The following is a 24,917-nucleotide window of genomic DNA, read 5'->3' as shown; positions in this document are numbered from 1 at the left end:
CATACACCTACGCCAACACCACCATAGGGATAGGACCCGTACATGCGCGTGTACGGGTCGTATCCCTATGGCGTACACCTACGCCAACACCACTATAGGGATACGACCCGTACACGCGCGTGTACGGGCCGTATCACTATAGTGGTGGTGCCCTAGGGGTACGTGTGAAATGCACTGTACCTGTGTGGGGATGTGAAAATTAGAATGGGGTCACCTAAGGGACAAGTATTAGTGCCTAAATGCATGCTGGCAGTCATGGATACCGAGTTTCAGGTTCAAATTTTTCCATCATGTGGCCTGGAAAAAGCAGTTGGCCACATTATACATTGTTGCAAAGTGGTTGTTGACTTGACATGCTGCTGCAAATTTGAAAGATGCTAATGCTGTCACTGGTGTATGTTTAAAGGGATTGGAGGAAACGTAGGATGCAAATGAGTCTCACCAATCACTCTGTACTCCTGTAAATGAAATAGGCCAGCAAGGCAGATATAAGTCAGGCAGAACCCATGAGAGGGCACTTGCCTGCACAACCTTTGATTCGACACCACTGCTGCTGTTTTGGATTCCTCTGGCACCATGTCCAGGTCTGTGGAGAGGGCCCAGCCTTTCACCCAGGAGGAGAATCAGGCGTTGCTGGACGTCATCCTCCCACAGTACCCCAGCCTGTATGATAGACCAGGGGAGCAGGTGAGTGCTGACTCCACAACCCTTGACTGTGCCCCTTTTTTGTGACTGTCACTTTTGGCATTGTGTCCAGGTGTGACAGACATGCAATGTTGTTTAGAGTGGGTCCCGGGGGGGCAGGGGAATGGCAAATGTCTCCCATGCAGTGATGTAGTCTCACTTTGTCATCCGCACAGGTAACCGCCTACCAGAAGGGTGAGATTTGGAAGCAGGCCGTCAGGGCCGTGAGATCCGAGGGGGGTCGCAGTCGGCGCCTGGCACAAGTGCGGAAATGCTGGCAGGACATCCGGTGCTGGACGGGGAGGATCGCCTGGGTCCTGCTGGGGGACTCACCAGCGCAGAAGCACGGCGGGCGCCAGCAGCTGACCCACCAAATGAAGCGTGTCCTGGTGGTGGTCTTCCCTGAGATGGATAGGCGGTTACAGGAGAAACAGCAGCAAGGAGGGGGTAGGTACATGTGTGTTTGTTGTGTGTCACCAGCTTTTGGAAGTGCTCAGTCGCCTGGATACACTGCCAGGGTTTATATGTGCAGTGCATATCCTGTTCCCCCAAGTCAACCAGTGCTGTTCTTCCTCCCTTCCCCTCCTTGAGATGTATTCCGTGGTCTGTGTGTCATCACTATTGCACATGGTCATCTAGGCTGCAAGTTACTCAAGGTGCACACTGCTTTCAGCATCATGTATGGGGGTGGTCTGTGACATGTGTTGGTACCTTGCCTGTGCCCTGTCCTGCTCACTCATTTGGGGGTCCATAATTGTTGGCACTGTCCTGAGTCTCAACATAGGAGTGTGAGGTTTCAAATAAACAGACTTGCAGCATGCATGACCGATGTAGTGGCCTCAGACATGATGTGCATGAGTGGGAGATATGCATAGTGCCGGGACAGTTGGTCCTGTTACAGTCAGATCATTCCAGGACCATGGAGCAGTGTGCCCACTACAGTCCCCAGAGACACCTCTTCCTAGGAATCATGTGTGGCATCAAACACTGTGCACATTCACTGTGTGTTCAGCATAGGTTCGCCTCTGTGGCATTGTTCCATGGCCTCATTTGTATTTAGGGAAAGTGTGCTACATGTGTCCTCTGTCCATGGTGACACCATTAGGCGTGTGCATCCTCACACTGGGCAGTGCCTGTGTGTGTATGTACAACTATCTGTTGATGGTTGTTTGTCACAAATATGTGTGGTCAGCCTCACGAGGTGAGTACATTTAGGAGTTCTTGATGCACATTTCAGTGAACCCAGATTAAGAGATGTAACTACTTGCTCTGTCTCAAGAACATTGTCTCAAGTATGGGGTTTTGTGCAGGCAAGGCATACATGTCCAAAGCTTTGGTCTCCTTGCCAGGTCTGACCTGTGTGTGATAATTGTCTGGACAGACACTCAACGTGCAGTGACCCAGGCATGTTCTGCAGGGTGTAATGTTTGTGCTTTGCAGCATGTGGCTAAGGTTAAAGGACATGTTTCCTGCTCATCCATTTCTTGCACCGGTCTGTGCTCCAGATGCTACGTAGTTTGGTCTGTGTGAGCTGACATCTGTGTGGACATTCTTGGTTCCCATGAGGGTGTCTCCTCAGTGCAGGTGCTCCTCATTCCGACACAGTTGCAGGGCCATTAGCTAATGCATTGTCCTGTGTCTGGACATGTGTGCCACTCCACGTGACAGGTAATGGGTCAGATGTGTTGCCAACTGTGTCATCATGGTATGGATGGCCATGTGCTAGGTGGCATGATTCAAGTTGTTAGTCAAGATGTCTTGTACCTTGGCACTGACTACACTTGTCAACATGTCCCAATAGTTTATATGCTTGACTTTGATATTTTGATGTGAAGGACAATAATGTGCCTGCATGACAGATGTCTCCCAAGGAAGTGCACAACAAACCACCTATACACTTTTGGGGGACACGCTGGCACATTTAGAACGAAGGCACAGTTCTGTATGAAAATTGCTTTGAGATCATACAGATACCTGTTCCCACAGTGTGGTTGCATTTGGGTTAGTCGTCGGTTGTTGCTGATACCAACTTACGGGTGTCAAGTCATCCAGACCACCGTGGTGCCATGTATATGTACTTCCTGATACCACATTTCTTCTTCACAGTGGCTTATTTGCATTAGGCTGGCAGCTCATGCAATGACTGTGTAAATGTATTTTGTTGTGCACCTCCTTGTGTGACTTCTGTTATCCAGGCACATGTGTGTTCTGCTCCAAAAGTGGCACATTCACACATTCCAAACATGTCGATTGTGTAAAGTGTTGTGATTCCCAAGGGATCACTAAGTATTTCTTTAGGGTTTACAAAGTACTCACACGTCTCTGGGTGTGGGGACACCTTCAGCATTGGCGTCAGTTATTTGGCCTTGGGTGCACCAATACTGTTTCTTTCACAGTGAAGAAGAGGTGGCATGCCTTCATAGTCTGGCTGTGCTCCAATGTTCACAGACACTAGCTTCTCAGTATAATTGGATATCGAGTTATTTGCTGTTGTGTCCTGATGTTCTTTTTTTTCCGGTGTCATGGAGGGTGAACCAACTGGGGAGTGCAGGGCTTACATATGTGCGGAGTATCCTAGAGGTTACTCATGATGCATTTCCTGATATGCCCTGTGATCTATTTTGTTTGGACTCATGTGTCAGATGTACACAGGTGACTGATTATTTCATGTCTCTTCACCTTGCACACAGCATCATCGGGGGCAAACGAAGGAGACACCTTCACGGACCAGGAGGAGGGATCGAGCACCGGTGCCACCACTGCTGGGGAGTCGGCGGAATCAAGTGGCACGGAGGGCGAGGGGAGTCAGGCGGAGGACCTGTCTACTTCCAACACCGACTACGATGCTGGCGGGTCCGAGGCTGAGCTCCCTGAGGGGGCGGAGGCTGGCAGCAGCACTAAGACTGTCACCGCCCCCTCCAATCCCATCACCGCCCTCCCAGTTACTCCGGTCCCTTCTGTCCGTGTTGGGCAACAACGTGTCTCCTTCATGCCAGGCACCGCACCCCCTGCCCCTGTCTCCCCTGCTGCCCTCACTGCCGAGTCTGTGGACATTCAGCGGCAGTTGCAGGTTGGGCAGACATCGATCCTGACTGTCCTCCATGGCCACATCAGACTGCTGACACAGATGGTGTCGTACATGGAGGGCATGTCATCAGCGATGTCTGACCAACGGATATTGCTGAGGTCCATGGACTCGTCACTGACGGCAGCAGTGGGTCTCCTGCAGCGCTTCGTCCCCCCCTACCCCTGCACCATCCACACTTCCCACTCCCATGCCTGTCCCAAGCACACCCAGATCTTCCCAGGCAGGCACCCCACCAGACACAGGCAGCACACCAACAGGGAAGGGCAAGTGCACACCTCCTGACACCCACACTCAGGGGGAAGAAGGCACACCCACTGGGTCTAGGGCACACAGGCGAACACGCAGCCACAGTCCAAGTCCGCATGCCTCACTCCCCAGTCACACCAATGTCACTCCCCTCGGCTCCCCTGCCCCACAGTCTGAGAAGGAGGCATACTTTGCTGGGCTGGGCCTCAGCCCCACTGGTTCCCCATCCCGCAAACGGGCAAGGCACTCCACGGGTGGGGGAGTTGAGTCCCCCTCCCTCTCCACCACCTCCCCCAGTAGCGCTGCAACCCATCCCTCCGACCCCCCCCCCCTCCTTGGGGCCTGTGGTTCCTTCGGATGCAGGGGAGACGCTGGACGAGCTTGCGGTCGTGTGCAGCGCCATGCTAACCTCCACCTTTGGCGCTGCCCCACCCCCTGTGGTGGAGTCGTCCGTCCCTGCACCCACAACACCTACCCTTCCCCCTCCTGTCCCTGCGGTGCCTGGTCCTTCCCCACATGATGCCCCCCCCAGTCGCTGAACCAGAGGTTTAGTATGTGCAGGCAAGCTCGGGGAGACGCATGGACATGTGTCACCCCCCAGGACTTTGCATCTGGAATGGCCTATGGCCTTTGTAAATATTGTCCTTTTATACCTTTTGATTTCATGCTGAATAAAGCATTTTGTTTTTCCTTTGACCACGATTGGTTTTCAGGTATTGATGTTGGTGCTGATGCTCCATGAGTTGGGGTGGTGATCATGTGTTAGGTGTCTGGGAAATGTTGTAGTATGGTGCTCATGGGGTGGACCCTGGTATCTGCGTGCCATCACAACTTCTCTGAAAAGATTCTTTGGTCGTGTATGCTCTTTGTGTTTGGAGACAGTGTCCCAAGGAGTGTTCCTTCCTCTGTGGCACCTGACATCTTCCCTGCAGGGAGTTGCACAATTGTTGTGCTGACCTGTGTCTACATTTCCTTTGTGGGTGACGGATCCCTTCAACTATGGCCATGCCAGCTCATCAATGTCTCCACCTGCATCGTCTGTGCCATCCTTGGTAGTCACTGTACTTGTGTATAGAGTATGCTGCCATGCCTTCATGTAGAAATTGTCCCTTTTACGCATTATGCATGTGTGTACTCCCAGCATAGCACACATATGTTACTTGTTCTGCAGGGTATTTGGGCACCTGACTCACAATTGTGGGCATTGTATCTGTGGGAACTCCACCCTATTCCTTCCATGGGAGACAACAACTTGGTGGCTGTCCCAGCACCTGTACATTTCTATCAGTCCTGGAATGTGCATGACAGTGTGTGTTCCCTTTGGGTCTCTTAGTTTAGTAGGCTTTAACATGACTATACTGTCTTGTGGCATGATCTCAGTGTGTGTATTGTGCTACATCCGCCAGGGGTGGGTGTGCATGTGTCATTTGTCATCACACACACATGTGGTGTGTCATGCAGTGGGGGAAGGACATCCATCCTCATGGGAGTGGGACACTGCTGTCAGTGATGTGTTGTTATGGCACTCTCAACACAGTCGCACATTGTGGATGCGTTCATACACCCATGGAGTTGTGGTCATCTGAAGATGATGTACACACCCTCATGTCTATGTCCACTGCTGGTATTCCTCTGCACCCACCCCCATGTCTCTGTCCACTGCTGGGAGTGATAGGCACCCACCCCTCATATGTCTGGGCACTGCTGGGAGTGATGGGCACCCACCCCTCGTATGTCTGGGCACTGCTGGGAGTGATATGCACCCACCCCTCATTTGTCTGGGCACTGCTGGGAGTGATAGGCACCCACCCCTCATATGTCTCTGTCCACTGCAGGTATTCCTCTGCACCCACACCCATGTCTCTGTCCACTGCAGGTATTCCTCTGCACCCACCCCCATGTCTCTGTCCACTGCTGGGAGTGATAGGCACCCACCCCTCATATGTCTGGGCACTGCTGGGAGTGATAGGCAGCCACCCCTCATATGTCTGTCTACTGCTGGGAGTGATAGGCACCCACCCCTCACATGTCTCTGTCCACCACTGGGAGTGATAGGCACCCACCCCTCATATGTCTGGGCACTGCTGGGAGTGATAGTCACCCACCCCTCATATGTCTGGGCACTGCTGGGAGTGATAGGCACCCACCCCTCATATGTCTGTCCACTGCTGGGAGTGATAGGCACCCACCCCTCACATGTCTCTGTCCACTGCTGGGAGTGATAGGCGCCCACCCCTCATATGTCTGTCCACTGCTGGGAGTGATAGGCACCCACCCCTCATATGTCTGGGCACTGCTGGGAGTGATAGGCACCCACCCCTCATATGTCTGTCCACTGCTGGGAGTGATAGGCACCCACCCCTCACATGTCTGTGTCCACTGCTGGGAGTGATAGGCGCCCACCCCTCATATGTCTGGGCACTGCTGGGAGTGATAGTCACCCACCCCTCATATGTCCTGGCACTGCTGGGAGTGATAGGCACCCAACCCTCATATGTCTGGGCACTGCTGGGAGTGATAGGCACCCACCCCTCATATGTCTGTCCACTGCTGGGAGTGATAGGCACCCAGCCCTCACATGTCTCTGTAAACTGCTGAGAGTGATAGGCACCCACCCCTCATATGTCTGGGCACTGCTGGGAGTGATAGGCACCCACCCCTCATATGTCTGGGCACTGCTGGGAGTGATAGGCACCCACCCCTCATATGTCTGGGCACTGCTGGGAGTGATGGGCACCCACCCCTCATATGTCTGGGCACTGCTGGGAGTGATGGGCACCCACCCCTCATATGTCTGTCCACTGCTGAGAGTCCTCTGCAGCCACCCACCCACCCACCCACCCCCTTGGTGCAGTACACTGCTGTCCTGGGCATACACCCCCCACGAAGTTAATGCTAATATGCAGCACCAGGCCGTAGTACGACATGTGTGGCGTGTGTACGCCTTGTATCCATAATGTACTGGTGCTGTAGGGGTACGGGTGAGACGGACCGTACCCCTGCATTCATTGGGTGTGTACGGTCCGTACCACGCGTACCCCTACGTCACCACCACAATGTTGGTATGGCCCGTACCCACGCCCCCCAGAGCGTGGGTGCAGTCCGTACCACCATTGTAGTGGTGACGTAGGGGTAAGCGTGGTACGGCCCGTACCCATGCCCTCAGAGCGTGGGTACGGGCCGTACCACCATTGTAGTGGTGACATAGGGGTACGCGTGGTACGGCCCGTACCCATGCCCTCAGAGCGTGGGTACGGGCCGTACCACGCGTACCCCTACGTCACCACTACAATGGTGGTATGGCCCGTACCCACGCTCTGAGGGCATGGGTACGGGCCGTACCACGCGTACCCCTACGTCACCACTAAAATGGTGGTACGGCCCGTACCCACGCTCTGAGGACATGGGTACAGGCCGTACCACGCGTACCCCTACGTCACCACTACAATGGTGGTATGGCCCGTACCCACGCCCCCCAGAGCGTGGGTTCGGCCCGTACCACCATTGTAGTGGTGACGGGTACGCGTCCAAGTCCACTTCCGTTGTGGCGGTACGTGGGATTGGTGGACACGCCCCCCGGAGTGACCAGACCATGGGGGTAAGTTATGTCTAGGATATATATGTTCTGACTTGGGTGGGGGTTATGTTTCCTGCCCCTCGCCCCCCCCACCCCTTTGCCCCTGGGTTTTGTTCTGACCTTCTGCGGCGTCTGCGTCGGTTTCGGTGCACCAGGTCGTAGGCTAGGAGGGCCGTGATGACACGTAGGATGGGGTCCATGGCTGTCCGTCGCGTACTGGTGCTCCTTCTTCGCATCGTCCTCAATTTCCCGGGAGTTTTTGGCTGCCGTAAAAAATGAGCGGTGCGGACTGACGTCGGCACGGATCGTACTAGCTGGTCCGTAAAACGCTGCCTGACTCCGTCCGGACGTCACGTACGCGATGTCCCGGATCGGAATTGTGGGTATTTTTTTCCCGGTCGGTGTTTTGTACGACTCGTACGGAAATGGTATTTCTGTACGAATCGTACTTGCGGGTTTGTAAGGTGGTTTTCCCGGGTACGAGTCGTACGGAGAATATGCTCCGTACGACCATTCGTACCAGGGTTTTCCAGGATCGGAATCGGCACCTAAATGTTAAGGGTGAATAGGATGGGAGAGACACAAAGCCAGGATATAAAACGTAACACGGTAATTGTGGTTGTCTGTACTAACAAGACTTTATTACTTCCCAAAGGAACTCTTCTTTGCAATGTTAGAATAACAATGGATTGAGAAAAATGATATAAACCATGATTTACAGTTTGCATGCAGTTCACTGATGTTGGTAAATATATCACTGTGCTATATTAGAAGGTTTGCTACTTATGAACTGGAAGTAGCAGAATGATCTCAAAAGCAGTAGCCCAATCTACATACAATACAAATCTGTGACCTGTATATCACATGATGTGCTTGCAGCAAATACATTAAGCTCTGTACTACTTTATGAGTCAAAATTGTGACTGGACAAAACATCACTCTCCTAGAAGTGTTTTAACCATTAAAGTTACCATGCTGCTAAAATAATCTCCTCAAAATTGATGGACATACAAAGATCTCTGCAGCAGATGGCGTAACCCTGTAAAATATTTAAAAATGCATCCTCGTTGTGGCCAATTAAGTTAGCTTCAGCAGATTAACTGTCACATATGTCCTTGTTACTAATTTCGTGGCAGTAGATTTTTTTTTAAATAAATACATGAATTGACTTTCAGACTCTGCTTTTCAAGCTTCGCCCCATGTGACTCCACCACATTCCCTCTGCCACACCTTGACCACAATTTATCGGTTCCAGGAGTATTTTTTTTTCTTCAATTCTATCACCGATGTGCAGTGCTCCTCCTGTTAAACCTTGCATTTGGTGAATTGACGTATATGAAATGAGTGTGCATGCGCGTGCCAGGCTTAGCATTCTTGTTCTCTAGCGCCATGACATTATTCTTAATATTTTTGCCCAGCAGCTATAGTGGGTAGGGGTAGGGGCTACTCATGTTTAAAGGCTGCCTGGTGGTGGCACTGGCCTGCTGCTGCGTACTCTGCCCTCGTCACTTACCTGGCCACGCTGCTTCTCTGTTTTACTGCTGCAGGGCAGAGGGCAGAGGCTGCGACCCGCTATTGATTGGCTGCGGAGTCCAGAGTCCGCGCGCACGGTTGCACTGCTCTGTACTGCTGCGAGCCAGGAAGGGGAGCTGTTGCTGGCAAACTCGGCAGGTAACACCACACACTCGGCCTTTGTATTCTAAACGTTTTTGTAAATATCGTAAATTGTAGAAACCTTAGGCGCACAACGAAAGACGGATACAAACTTAACATTGACGCCTCTATTCATTTACATAATTTATTTTGCTATCACATCCCAAGTTTCTGTGGCATAGTATCTGACAATGAAATAAGTGGGAAAGATGCAAATGCAATTTTTCTTGATGTTGGGAAATTCATTTTGTTGAATTATTATTAACTGCGGTGCAGATTGCGGGACAATCTCAGATGGTATATTGTGTATTATGCCTTCCTGTCCTTGGTTGGAATGTGGCCCCTCTGAGGCTCTGAAGGGTTTGGCCGGCTCTGAAGGTCTGCCCCAATTTGATCCGACCCTCTCCCCCTCCACCCCCACCCTCGCGCCCTTCGCCGCAGGCGCTGTAGGGGGCTGCGTTAAGCCCCTGCACTTTAAACCTTCGGGTCCAGTAGGAATCAGGCTTCTACATCGCTTTCTACATCGACACCATACCGTAGCCTCCACTGCCCCCTTCGCCCCCGCCGCGAGGCAATTATCCTGTTCTGGTCATGGTGGCTGCAGGATTCAAATCACCGTCATTATTTTAAACTTGGCGCCAGGGGCCCATCTTGGTCATTGAAATTCAGCCTGGAATTCCCCGAAAATCACCCACGTGTCCCCTCAAAAAACTAAGGTACAATGGCGCAAGGTGGAGGAGGGCAGGCATCGAGAGGGGCTGGGAGGGTTGGGAGGGTCACGGGTGTCAGTGGGAGGAGGGAGGAATGCACTCTAAACATTCTTCACTCCCTTCAAATGTCTCTAAGAACTGAGGGCTCTCTTTGAAAAGAGTTTGAGGAAGGATGGCAGCGTACAGATAGGCCAATTGGGCATACGACAGGCAAATAGTTACTCATTCTGATGTGAGTCTCCAGGGGCGATGAGATAGCTAAGAGTCTGCTACAGTGCTCTGCCAGAGACTACAGTAAAGGAGAGCTAGTCTGGTGGGCTATCGCGCCTTCTGCACCTGCTATGTAAAGTGGCACCTGCGGGCCACAGGCTCCGATTCCAATGAGCTGGATCAGCAGGGTGAGTGGCTGCTTCTGTGACGTGTTTGTAATGTGCCAGTCGCAGGCTTTAAAGATAGTTCGCTATTTTGATGGGTTGATGCATCTACTGACATGAGTGAGAGAGAGAAAGAGAATTTGAGAGTGTGTTTGTTCATATGTGTGTGTTAATTTGAGAATGGGCGACCCTATGGTTATTTTTATTGTATGTTCGGTATTTGATATAGTTTCATCCTAACTAATTGGCACAATATGGGTAGAGAAGACATAGCAGGAATATGGGTTGCAGAGGAAGGAGTCATACTGTGAGCATGGAGTGTTGAAGCCAGATTGAAAAAGACAGAATGTGGTGAGGATGTGGGGGACATCAACTTGTTAGCAGGACGTTATTAGACTGTACATTGAAACATCCTTAGTTTTACCATTACACATTTTGTATGACAGACATTTACAATTTGGTATAAGAGGTGGGGCATACTTTTACCCACAATTAAAAATGTTAAAACTTGGATTTTAACCTATGTCTTCAGGGTCCAAGATCAAAAAGAAAACATTTAAATATGTTAATAGAAGCTATTTCTCAAAATGGTAGGTAGTTTGTGAGTGCTTCTGTACAGTTCATAAAAGGCCTATAAATATATACTCACTTGTCATTCAGAAATGCCTTGCTGAATTGGCATAGCTGGGAAGCATGAATAACCATATTAAAGGTCATTGCACACTCCCTATTTTCCTCTATAAAGTTGTACCAAGAGTCAGACTTTTGTCTTGTTAGGTTGAAGCCTACCAGACAGTGCAGCTATATTGTTTACTTTTGACGTCTTGGGGACATTCTGAAAGCTGACGCAAGAATGCATTCCGCCCATTGCTTACCATTGGCTTTGTGGTTTGTAACTCATATTTGCTGGCTTTATTTGTTTGAGGCTGTCTAGCATGAATTAGTCCAAACCATGGAGTATAGCCTGTTTGCAGTATTCTTCCACGAGTGCTCGCTTTCTGTAAACAGGCCTATACATTTTCTTCGCGTCTTGTCACATTTGCTGTTCATTCAAACACAGAGGTAAAGTGTCAGTCAGGCTCTGTATTCCGAGGAGCTTGATGTTTACTTTTCTTGCTCTGACCTCAAAGTAAGAGGACTTATAGGACAATTTGGGTGAGTGAAAGGAAAAGCTTTTTTCTAGCACACAACATTTAAATGTCTGTAAATTAAATGCATAAATATTTCAGAATATATCAGAATTAGGAAAGTACCAATAAAGCACCTTTTTTGTAATTCTGAAGTGTGGTGAAAACAAATATTTGAAAACGATCGAAACAAATCACTATGGTAGGTGATGCCATTGCCCCACATTATCCTTTGTGTGCTGCATAGTTTTATCAGTAAAACTATATGTCTGTGGAAATATAATGGTCATTTCAGTTGTAAATGTGTTGTCTGTAATTGGAAGTCCACTACCACACCATGCATACCCCACTCTACGGCACTCTACTCAACTGTATTCCACTGTATGCCCCCCCACTCTACGCCTCTCCACTCTATTCCACTCCACTCTACGGCACTCCACTTTGCGACACTCCACTGGATGGCACTCCTCTCTACGCTACTCCACTTTACACTCCACTCTAGCCCACTCCACTCTACGACACACTACTATACAACATTCTACTCTGCTCTACGCCACTTCACTCTATGACACTCTACTCCACTCTAGGCTACTCTACACCACTCTAGGCCACACCACGGCACTCCACTCTGTGGGAGTCCACTCAATGGCACTCCACTCTAGGCCACTTCACTATACACCACTTCACTGTGCTCTACTCCACTCTATTACACTCCACAACACACTACTCCACTCTACTCCACTACTCACATCTACACTACTCCACTCTATGACACTCTGTTCCACTCCACTCTATGAAATCCGACTCCACTCTGATCCCCTCCACTGTATTCCCCTCCACCCTAGCTCTTCCACTCTATGCACTCCACTCTCTTCTACTCTACTCCACTCCACTCTACTCCTCACTACTCTGAGACACTTTACCCTAAGCCACTCTACTCTATGCCACTCTATTCTATGACACTTTACTCTGTGCCACTCTACTCTACGACACTCTATTCTACGACACTCCAATGACACCTTTGTGGCAGAATTACCCTCCATTGACCTCTAAATCATGCCCTTGGTGAGGAGATAGGCATAGAACCATGGTATGCTGCTTAAACTAATTGGCAAAGACACACATAGTGTGTGTGTTACATGTAGGTGTGAATTGTTCCTAGTGAGTAACTTGCATGGTGGCATATCTTTTCAAGAACAAGGGGACCCCAGTACTTGGACATGGGGTAATCTATATTATATAAAGAACGATGGTACAAACGAGGCCACTCCGGTCCTCTGGTAGCCTGTGCTACTATTATTTAAACGAGCATTAGTCAAGAGAGACATGGAGAGAGTCCTCAGAGGACTTGTTGCACAGTATATGCCGGGACACAAGGTTGGTATGACATCACATTTATTGACAGCATAAATGGAATATCACTTTGTGATAGTTCTAGTGCTCACACAATTATAGTGAAAGTGCATGAAGTGAGGGGTTGGTGACATAAAAACATTACATCGCATTGACAACAAAACTCCAATTAAATTAATACAATGGAGGAGCTGTAGTTGGAAAAAGGTCAACTGCGTTTCGATCTCAATAAATCGAGATCATCATCAGGACGGAAAGTGTGAGCGAGTAGAATTGCGGGGAACCGGGTAGTGGTGTTGCCACGATGGGCAAGGAGAGTATGCTGAAACAGCGGGAAGCAGCAGAATATTGCGTTGGTGGCAGCGTGCTGCGGGTACGCTGGAGGTCTGAAGATCAAGTGAGTCTTGGTGCGTTCCGGGTGAGGCGGAGAAGAACACCCCGGTAGGCATGGGTGTTCGCCAGTAGATCTGGGAATCTTCAATTCCAATGGTCACGGGGAGCAACCGAGCCTAAGCACGTACCAAATGAAGAAAGCGGCCGGCGAGGGAGTTAGTCAGTTTAGGGGTCCGCATAGTTCGGATCAGTCAGGGAGCCGTCGGTGCCTTGATGTCCGATGCAGGCTTGGTGGCATGCCAGCTCCACCCACACTCATCTCATCCCCAGCTCAGCTGCTTCCCAATTGTGACCAAACTTAGGTTCACCTTCCTCCCCACCAAGGGAGCTGCTAGAAAATGAAAATACCCTCTACTTTGAACTGAAGCTCTAATGACACTAAGCAAGCAAAGCAGGAGAGCCTGAACTTCCAGAGAAGAGCACTCTTGTCTTTTGTATCCAAGCATCTGTCCAGCCATCTTTTCACCCTTCCATCCACCTGCTGATATCCACCATTTCACGTTTATATTCTGTCATTGATTCATTCTTTCATCCATGATTCACTCTTTCACTATTACATCCATCTATTGGCCCTTTCATGCATACATTCACCCATCCATCATCTATGCAAACCCTTCCATCAATCATGTGACTTACCTATCCTTCAATAAAGTCTTGAATCCATCACTTGATCATTTTGTACATTCATCCATCCATCCTCTCAGATTTCTATTTACTATGCCATCTATCCATAATCTAAGATTTCCATTTACTCTGCCATCCTTTCACCCACTCATCTTTCCATTCTCTCAGATTTCCATTTATTCTGCCATCCTTTCACCATCTCATCCATCCTTTCAGGCTTCCATTTATTCTAGTCTCCTTTCACCCACCCATCCACCCATCCTCAGACTTCCATTTGCTCTGCCATCCATTCACCCACTCACCCAACCACTCAGATTTCCATTTACTCTGCCATCCTTTCAGTCACTCACCCATCCATCGATCCTCTAAGGTTTCCCTTTTCTCTGCCATCCTTTCATCCACCCATCTGTGCATTCTGTCACCCACTCATCCACCTATAATTTTACCTGCACATCCACTCATCCTTTCACTCACTCATTTATCCATCCATCCATCCTTTCACCCATCCATCCTTTCACCCAGACAGCCATCTTTTTACCCACTCATTGTTTTGCTCACTCATCACTCCATCCTTTCACCCACCCATCAATCCGTCCTTTTACCCATCCATCCTTTTACCCACCCATCCCTTCACCCACTCATCCATCCATCCTTTCACCTCTCATCCATCCATCCTTTCACTCACTCATCTGTCATCCATTCATCCACTCATCCTTTCACCCACTCATCTATCCATCCTATCACGCACACATGCATAGCCTTCTTTACCTTTTCCATTAAACCATCTTGCTTTTTTCCTTTTAATGTTAATTATGAGCTTTTATCTGCCAAGTTGCAGATGCCAGAGTATCGTAAACGATACCACCCCAGCGTTAGCCATTAAAGCAGAGGGTTCATGACACCCATGCTCCCCAGAGTTTCTAAAATTAGTAGCACCTTATGGCCACACCGGTATATACCCTGCAGAGGCCCTTGGGTGTGATTGGCAAAATGGATGATGAAGAATGTTAAGTTTAGTATCTTTCTTGAAACCTGGGTGGGTCGACCTTTTTTATAAGAAATTGTTCATTCCATTTAAGAGACTAGAGCAGATGGAAAAGGGGTGTACTTTTGGGGATTGTCTGATAACAATATCATTGGAACCACCATTTAATTTTAGGTTAATGCCCACTGATTCCTCAAATGCTTATATTTACTCTGGCCAAAGAGAGATGGGTTGCTGTTATGGAATCCATTAAAATATTGAACATTGACTTCTTAATTTTAGATTCCTTTTAGCCACTTGCATTGTTCAATTTATGAGAAATTATTTCTGAGGATGACTGCTGTGAATTGCAGAATTAGATTTGGGTTGCTTTTTTAATGGCCTTTTTGTGTTTAGAACCCACTAACTGATATCATTATTTCTTTATTGTGGTTTTATGCAGGGCAGGAGTATTCCATGAGGGCTACCAAGCACTGTATATCTCACTAGTGTATGCCTTTCAAGCTACATTTTACAAAGTTGCATACAGAATGTGCCTAACTAGACTTTGAGTGTATTTATAATCTAGAATACTTTAATTCTCTTTGCATAATTTTTCATATCTTACATTACCATATATTTCGTAGACTTTGGGTTTATAATTTACAGATCATTTTAAAATAAAGCCCTTATTCCGAGTTCGTTGGAGAAATAGGTGCTATATATCACACCTGATAAAATCCAACATCAATGGGGTTCAGAACTTATTGCTTTCAATAAAGAGGACCTAATCCAAATTCTTGGCGAATAACATGGATTTTGGTGCTTACCGCACCAAAATCCACATTACGATAAATACTATTCTGTTTTCCCCAATCAAATTCCAGCAGATTTGACATGCTGAAATTTAATAAAGGGTGAGGTATTTACTACATCAGTACTTACAGGTTGCAGTAAACAACACCCAACTCATAATTCCAACCCCTGCCCAGATAGGGGTTTGTGTAGGGCTCAGAAAACACAAACTCTGAATCAAGGTCTAAACCTTTTCCTTTCGCAATTTATATCCAATTTAGAACAGCATTGTTATCTTTGATTAGTAGCATGGTCTCCGGGACCTCAGTTTATATGTATTTTATTAACCTTAGTAAATGTTGGATATATTTCTTGGACTACGTCATCGCAGTCCTTGTGCATTGAAAATAACTTTGCTTCTAGTTGAGAATTCTTTGGAGATAGATGTGTAGTATGCAGTTTTGGAAGCTTTGATGAGATTCTTGCATGAGTAACATTGTCTTTTCAGTACTGTAGGATCATACTGAGATTTTTTTTGTTCCGTCTGTTCTTGTTTGTGAATAGTAAGGGGTCCATTAGGATGTAGGGCGGATCGCCACCGCCCGCATGGCGGTGGCGATCTGCCCTATATCCTTCCCCGCCCGCCACCCATTTCCCCCACGCCATATTAGTATGGCGGGGGGACCACGGCGGATGGGAAGACCGTCCGCCGCTTTTCCGCCCGGTTGACTTGTCGACCGGGCGGAAAAGGGTTTACTATGGTGGCGGTGTCTGCTAGACACCGCCATCCATATCAGGATGCAGGCGTGGGGCAGCCTTTCTGTGGCAGCGCATGCGGATCTTGAAGTTGGGGGCCTGTTGCGGGCCCCCAGGATGTTGGGGGGGAACATGGGGGGTACCTACAGTACCCCCCTGCATGTGCATGCACAACATGGCAGGCACCGCACGGTGCCTGCCACGTTGTGCATGCATATGCATGACATGCATTTTTGGCATTGCGGCGGGTGATGCTGAAAGCACCACCCGCCACAATGTTAAAAATGCAGGATGTGCCCGCCAGTGTGGCGAGCGCATCCAAATCACACCCACGGGACCACCGCACTTATGGCGGGCGGTCCCTTTTTACATCAGGACGGCATCCTAATGATGCCCTAAGTTTGCTCTTAGGGAGTTATCAGATTAACCTGGTAGTGGAAGTTTTTGATTTTTTTTGATTTCTGTTTCTTTGGGGCATATTTTTTCAACATAATCTTTTCTGTGGTGTTGAAAGCATTTGGAATTTGTTGCAGGTGGCATGATGTAGTAAGTAGCTATTGTTTGAGAATGTTTGTTTGAGAATGTCATTGGAGTATGTTTAGAGGCACATACTACAGTTTTACAGGTTTGACCGGTATTGATGGTTAGTCAGTGTGGAATACACGAAGAGCAGAATGTCAAACTGGCCTGTTCAGGCCAGTTTTGTTGGTGAGTTTTATTCTTTACCTAGCATGGAAGTGATTATCAGGTGAAGATGTTGCCTCCCCTACATGTAGGTTTGTAGTTGTGCTGTGTGATTTTGATGGAAATTACGAAGTCATAGAGTGTAGGGTGGTGATTTTCCTGGTGTTTGCGTCACGTAGGAGGTTAAAGTCCCTGTTGTGTATGCTGTTAGTGTGGTTGATGTACAACATTAGAAAGCTCTCTAAGTGGTAGCTGTGGAGAGCAGCCTGCAGGCTTAGTCCAGAAGGAGTGTAAAGCAGCTTGTTTTACCAGAACACAATCTTATAGTATAGATTAAGTGAAAAAGAAGCACACAAGGTATTTATAAAAATATGTATTTATTATATAATACTCTCTAATACATACAAATATCTCCTACTTCGAGATATACACAATGCACACAATACTTTGCATAGAAATAGTAAATAGCACGAAATACACAGTGGACCCCAGGGGGGACCAAACTATATACTAAGAAAGTGGAATAAGAACCACGACTCAGGTCAAGACAATGTCGAGAGAATGTAGAAGTGCTGAGGACCCAAGGAACCACCCAAGGTAAGTGACTAGGAACCCCACGGAGAGCATGCGCCGTACAAATCAACGTGTAAGTCGCGGTTGGAATTATAAAGATTAAGGTCCCTTCCCAGTGGACCCCGAAGAAACCCTGTGGAAGACAGAAGGTTGGAGAGCCACCCAACCCGTGGATACCCTAGAACCCACGTTTCCTACACCAGGGAAGCCAGGTGCTTAGGTGTGAAGTGGTGGCGGAAACAACCGTCAAACCCAATGGAGGACTTCAGGAAAGTGCCACTGCTGAAGAAGGAGAAAGTGTCTGGTGGAATCCGAAGGTTGAATTTTAGTTGAGAGGTACCTGCAAGCAAAGGAGACTGAGTCTATGTCACTCAGGAGTGACCAGGAGATCTGGAAGACGAATGCCCACCAATGTCGGGAGTTGCAGGAGAGTTGACGAGGACCTTGACTCTGCAGCTGTGAGGACCAGGTGATGCTGAGGAAGACCAGGAGCCATGCACGAGCTGTCCCACGTTGGATGTCGAGTGCTGAGGGCTGTGTGTCCAGCGGGAGCACCAACAAGCCTTGGTAAATGCAACCAACGCAGAAGACAAAGAAGGTGCAATGTCGGGACCAGCAAGGTCCAGGGGACTCACCACAAGCAGGAGAGTCAGGGCAGGCCCGAGCAATCAGGGGAGCCCAAAAGAAGCAAAGATGACCCTCAACAGGACCCACAGGCTGGAGGCACTGGAGTCTCAAGAGGACCTCGAGCAGCTTATCAAAAGATGCAGGCCACGGTGCAAACAATGCGAAGTTGATGAAAACTTTGGACACCCGAGGTGCTCGAGGATGGGGCTACTTGAAGCCCAGAGATGTTGGTGGAAGGAAGCCAACAAGTCTTTGCAACTGCAAGTTGACGCAATGCTCAGGGGTTCTGTCCCTGCGGCTCCCACGAGGGATATTGGCCTCAAACTTGGTGAGAGGACAGGGCAGGCCTCGAGAGCTGTGGAGAACCACCACCTGTGTTACAGAACCTTTCAGAGTCCGGAGGAGCTCAAGATCAGCAGACCGGTCAATTTAGTTGGGGTGCCTAGAAATGCAGGGAAGTGACTCCTTTACTTCAAGGGAGATTACTTCAGGTGTTTTTGATGCCCACAGGTTTTGGAAGGTTCCTGTATGGTGCACAGGCACAGACGATGCTGCAGACTGGAAGGGAGACGAAGTCGAGCTCAACAATGTCCAGCGAAGTCCAGAGTGCCCAGATGGTGGAAGAAAAAGTGGTGTCTGATCTGAATCTTGTCCCACAACAAATCTGGGGACCCACCCACAGGTACCCTAAGGAAAGGGTTGGGACGGTTCAGGAGGCCCTCCCAGAGGAGGGTCTGGACAGGGGGGAGGTTACTCCCATGTCCATTGTCCAGTTTTGCACCAGAGCTGGAGCCAACGACTCCCCAAGCTGGTTTGAACTGGACTATGCAAGGAGGCACCAGATGTGGCCCTTAGGCAGACTTGGTGGCGCTGGCAAGTGCACCCACCTGGTACCAATACACTAAATCCTGTCTGGAAGGTTGTCACACCTCCCTGTGACAGGATGCCTATTGTTCTGCCTTCCCCTGTTCGAGCTTGGCTCAGCAGCAGGAAGGCAGAATCATGTCTCTGGTCGGCAGCAACCATTTTGTGCTGTCTGGGTCTAGAAGGCTGGCACGGGGAACACGGAGAGCCTAATGGAGGGCTCTTCCAGTGCTTGGAATCATACCTCCCACACTGTTAATGGTGTGGGGGTATGATTCCAACATGTTTGACACCAAACATGATAGGATTCGTTGCAGCTAGTTTCGAGATGATCATCGCGTAATTATGTGGTGCCCCTCTATATGGTATATGGCTGCTTCACTTACAACCCGGGAGAACGGACTCTGTAGGCTGTAGGGGTGTCTTGCTCATGCAGGGGCACCCTCACACTTAGAACCAAGCACCCTGCCTTCAGGATTGCAAAGGCATGCTATAGGGGTGACTTATTGGTTTTAAGTGCAGTGACCCTAGATATAGGAAATCTATATCTTTAGTAAGTGGTGCTAGCACCAGCTTACACAGGCTGCAATGGCAGGCCTGTACTTCCATTTTGAATGGTCTCCCATGGGTGGCATAATGCATGCTTCAGCCCATAGGGGACCTCTGGGGTACCTATGCCCTAGGTACCTTAGTACCATATACTAGCGAGTTATAAGAGTACCCGGGTATCCAATCTGGGATGTACCTAAGTACTTGTCATTACCATTTAAGGGAGAGAGCAGAGATACTGGGGTCCTTATTAGCAGGATCACAGTCAGACTAGTCAATAACATCTTACCACCTGGCAAAAAGTGTGGGTAACCATAAAAGCAGATCCTACTTTCCTACAATGAGCAAAACCAGCAGTGCAAGGCCTGCTCAGGTGTCAGTCTGTAGTGTCCTAGTCTTCTGCCTGGTCGTTGAGTCACTTCTGGCGTACAGAGACAGAGGCTTCATCTGCTGCATCTGCAAGTGACGTGGACAGGAGCGTAGCTTCAGAGGGGGTGTTTGGGGCGTTACACCCCCCAATAAATGTATTATTTAATAAATAGTTGGGTTTAGGAGATTCCAGTTGGGTATGGTAAGATGTCTGTACGATTTGAACTGGGGTTTGCAAATAGACAAACACACAGACACACTCGCACTATTCTATGTTTTGAACATTTTAAAACATGGTTATCTTACAAAATACTGTGTTTTAAGTACCCCCACACAATTCATACTCTTTTCCCTGTCCACTGACCCTTAAGCCTCCCCCCGATGTGCTGCTTCCCATATAATGATTACCGTGATATGCAAGCGTGATTGTCGGAAAATGTGAAGCTAATGCCCCCGAGTCTTACTGACAAAGCTATGCCCCTGGACGTGGAGGCGGGACAAGCGCAGGCAGGGACACAATACCGAAAGCGTGAGCTGTGCTGGGGAACGGATACAAGATACCTTGCTCCAGGACAAAACCTGAGGGATTGCAGTGCCGATATCGATCATAGTGCTATCACTGTACCTCCAAATACCGTACCTGACATAGGAGGCTGTGGAAAATATGAATAAGATATTGTGAGGACATACCTGCCAACTCACACGATACACACAATATCGGCTCCCATCACACGGTCTCATGGTAGGGAGCCGATATCACACAGTGGCAGGGAAAACGAGCAGAAAACCACTGCAAATAGTGATTTTCCAGCTCGTTTTCCAAGGCTTTGAACTGCCGACGCCCTTCAAGGGGCGTGGAAACACCCCAGGACATCAACACCAGCCTCAGCATGCTTTTTCCTTTTTTTGGGAGGAGGGCCTTGGGGGATGGGGGGTTTAAAAGTGACTCTTAGACCCATCTCATCACGAGGCCCCGCCCCCTCCTCACACGGTGAGATTGTTCTTCAAGTTGGCAGGTATGTGAACAGCATTGACGCGTCTGTCTTAAATATTTACATCAGTCTACCCAAGAGAGTGTCAGCGATTTTAAAGAGATTGGATTAGTCATGAGGTAAAAGGAAAAGGTGGATCCTAAGGGCCAGATGTACGACCATGGCATTTTGCGACTCACAAATTGCGCTCAATCGCGAGTCGCAATTTGCGAGTCACAAAATGCCATGTACAACAGTGTGCGACACTGCGATTTCCCAGTGGGGTCGCAGATTGCATGCCTCATCAATATTTATGAGGCACTCACAATTTGCGACCCCGTTGTGAATGGCTGGCCCTCCCAGGTATGGTGGCCTGCTGGGCTCAGCAGACCTCCATGTCTGGGACTGCGTTTAAGTAAAGCAGTTTTTATTTTTTTAATGCAGCCCGTTTTTCTTAAAAGAAAACGGGATGCATTTCAAGAAAAAAAAAATGAAACGTTTTCGTTTCATTTTTTAAGGGTGGGTAGTGGTCCCTGGAACCACTGCCTGCCCCTAAAAAATATTTTCCCCTGCATTCACAAAGGGGAAGGGGTCTTTTGCGAGTGCTTTACCACCCTCTTAAAGCGGGTGGTAAATTGTGAGTGTTTTGTGACCGCAATTGCAGTCGCAAAACATTCTTACTTAGGGTAGCGAGGTGTTATTAGGATGGGACACCCTTGGAACGCCCCTTCCTAACAGCGAGTCGCAAATCCTATTTAGCGAGTTGCAAATAAATTGTGACTCGCTTAATAGGGTTTGTACATGGCCCAATAGTATTTTGCATGCACAAACGGGTCGCAAACCCATTTGTGTATGCAAAATAGGGTCGTTCATTTGGCCCAAAAACCTGTATTTCCACTTAACATGGACATTCGCATAGGCAACAAAGCCTGTGAATGACTAAAAAAGTACAGCTGACTGAAAGTACTGTAAGTTCGTAAAGCATGTTGTGCTTGCTTCAGGTTGGTGATTTTTTGGGGTTTGGTGTATTTCGTTTAGCTGTCTTTGAGCTGTAAGCAAAAGAAGACGTACCCACTGAGCAAAGGATAGTCATCTATGTTTCTGTTCATATTTGCAAACATCAAGAACAAGCATTGGGAAAGTCTGTAGATCTGCCGTCTACAAAAATGTCAACTTAAAAAAAAGAAAATTGGTATAAACACCACTGGAAGATGGGCGCTTCTACGTGCACACAGATGCAGCCTTTTAAAAATAGTTTTTGTAAGAACTTTTCGCAAAAACAACTCAAAGTTGGTCATCTAAACATACACATGTATGGGCAGGCATCTTTGAATGGTTTTAATGCCCATTCAAATATGGTGGCACTTGCAGCGCAGTAACAAGTTGGCAACTTTCAAAGGGCATTAAAACCCATGGAAAGATGTATTTTGCTTGTGTGGTACGAAGTGCACAGAAAGTGACAGCAAGGGCCTGTTAGCAGCATCTGAGGAGCTACCAGGCCCTCAAAAAGATATAAAAGTAAAAAATAGGGTTTTTAAATTTCACACAATGACATAGAATGACAGAATGACCCACAAGCAATGGCACTGGTGGGGGTGGCATTATACTTTTGCTGAATGCCATCACTCACACAGAAGTGAATGGGTGCCCAACGTGGGCTGACCCATTGACCCATGATTTATGCTGTAGTGGGCAGAAGATAAATAGAAAGACACAACAGACCAATGCATGAAACAAGTTGGCAGAAAGTCCCTCTCCTTTAAAAAAGTATAATGTATATAAAAGGAAGCTTTATTTCTAAAAAGGGTTTTACAATCCATTCCTAAAGGCGATTAGGATGGGGCATAAATGGAGCGTACTAATCTAATTGCAAGTTGCAATGGTATGGATCAATAGTTTGCAACCCCAGTCGGGATGAGAAGCCATTGATCAGTTACCAATACTCAAAGGTGTTGATTGCTGAATCCTTTTTCCATGAGACTGCTGCCTGAGTTCCCCGATGTTCTCCTAAATAGTAACACAGGCTGTTTAATAAAGAGTTTCCTGTTTTGGGGTGCAAGCAGAGCGATGGTGGTCTTGCAGTCAAATAGCAATCTTCCTAAATAATGCTTCTTACACTGGCTGTTTACAGCACCCTGCCCCTGAACATTTTGCAGTACAATCTGTTAGTGCATAGGTTGTATAACAAAATTAAAGAATGGTCGCGATTTGAAAGTGTGCAGTTTGCGACTACTTTTTGCACCCAGTCGTTTGCTATACCTTGCCCAGAACATATGTACATTATTTTGGCATGTGCTAATTCTTCCCAGGATTGTATGTTCAAATCAGGTAAGGTTTCAATGTCATTGTATTTTTCCTTCTGACCAGGTAGAGATGTTACCGAAAAGGATGTCCGAGAACAAAGAAAAAAGCTTTTCTGCGCCGGCTGTGCTTCGTGGCCGGGCAGCCCAGAATGTCTATCATGCCTACCAAGTAAGTCAACTTGGACTTCCCATAACTGCCGTTTGTAGGATCTCATTGCCCTTTTCAAAGTAGAGTGGGCCACCCTTTTGTGTGAGGAATCAGTTGTTCTGTGGTATTTTGTAAAACCTTTAAGACTACTACATACTTATTGGAAGAAGTAAAATCTTGTTCTTCAGGGCTCACCCAATGCGTTTAAAGATCCACCTGCTGTGTCCTAAACAGAAGCCTGTTTGCATGTCTCCATTTTTAACTCAGCAAGGGTTTGAGGGCAGTGCGTTCTGGCAAAGTGCCATGGGCCTAACTCAGCTGTTCCTGCATCAGCGCTGTGCTTGCATCCTCAAATGGCCGCTTTTACAGGTGTGTAAATACACCTTTGTGATTCACAAAACATTGTTTTATGTTCATAAAAAATTGCTCAAATCCTTTTTCTTGTGACTAAATCTCTCGGGGATTAGTATTGGGTGCTCCAGAGTGGGAAAGCCATTGAAGGTTTTGAAACACCCACAAACAAGCTTGTTTGTGGAGATTTATACCCTTTATCAGGTCCGCCATTGGTTGGAAATGTACTCCTGTAAAGTACAGGAGTTAATCCATTTCGGGGATGGGAATGAGTTTCATAGTGTGATAAAAGTGTTTTTTTGTCAGCTTTTCAGAAGCTCATAAACTAAGCTTGCACATGCTAGCGTTTTAGAGCCACTCACTACTAAGCTTTGCCTCTTTAAATCATTATTGTGTCAGGGTGGGACTGAGGAGAAAATGTAAATACATTCATAACTTCCTTTCTTTTTTAAGATGCAAAGATATGTTTCTTATGTTTTCATGTTTATCTTTTCTCACCCCATCTGGGTCATTGAGGAAGCTGTCTCCAGTGTTGGTTTAATTAGTTCAGTGGAAGCCAAGCAAGATTACATCACCCTGAATGCAGGAGGTGATCACATGAACGTTCAGGACTGGAAATAGTGGGCCTTATTTATGAGGCTCTTACTCTGCCTTTGCATCACTTTGTGTCACGTTGCAGCAGCGTATAAAATGTGCCATATTTACTAATTGGTGCATCTAGGCAGATGCGTCACCTTGTAAACACCTGCTCCTTATTATACCTGCTTCAGGTATAATGTATGGGGGTGTTCCGGTGCGGAAAAGCACGTAGAAATGTCGCAGTGAAATATATGAGATTTCACTGTGACTCTTTTTTGCCTCACTGCTTCAAATCCTTACGCCTGCTTGAAGCATAAGGGGTAATGCAGGCCTTTTCACATGGGGCTTGTACCATGTGAAATGACACATTACTGGAATTGCGTCTGTTTCCAGACACACTCCAGCAATGCGCCATTTTTGCACCGACAGATACGTCAGGATTCCTGACATACCTGTCAATCCTTGCAACATGGAGCGCCGTACAGTAAATACGGAGCATACATGGTGTTCCAATTAGGGCGTACTGAAAAGTGTTGCATCACTATTTTATCACAG

The 24,917-nt window shown here is 47.8% G+C and overlaps 1 protein-coding gene across 1 annotated transcript in view; it reads left to right on the top strand.

Moving 5' to 3' along the window:
• The first annotated feature begins 9,181 nt into the window (after nt 1-9,181).
• Nucleotides 9,182-24,917, top strand: part of ATP7B (ATPase copper transporting beta) — a 479,681-nt gene continuing 463,945 nt past the window's right edge. Inside the window, exons 1-2 of the mRNA XM_085621784.1 lie at nt 9,182-9,266; nt 23,349-23,453. Of these exons, the coding sequence (XP_085477910.1) occupies nt 23,355-23,453 (99 nt within the window). The 5' untranslated portion in view covers nt 9,182-9,266; nt 23,349-23,354. The remainder of the gene's footprint in view (nt 9,267-23,348; nt 23,454-24,917) is intronic.

Source organism: Triturus cristatus, chromosome 8, assembly GCF_964204655.1.
Source record: "Triturus cristatus chromosome 8, aTriCri1.1, whole genome shotgun sequence".
NCBI lineage: Eukaryota > Metazoa > Chordata > Amphibia > Caudata > Salamandridae > Triturus > Triturus cristatus.
The sequence above is the reverse complement of the archived record's forward strand: the minus strand, read 5'-3'. Positions and strand labels throughout refer to the sequence as shown.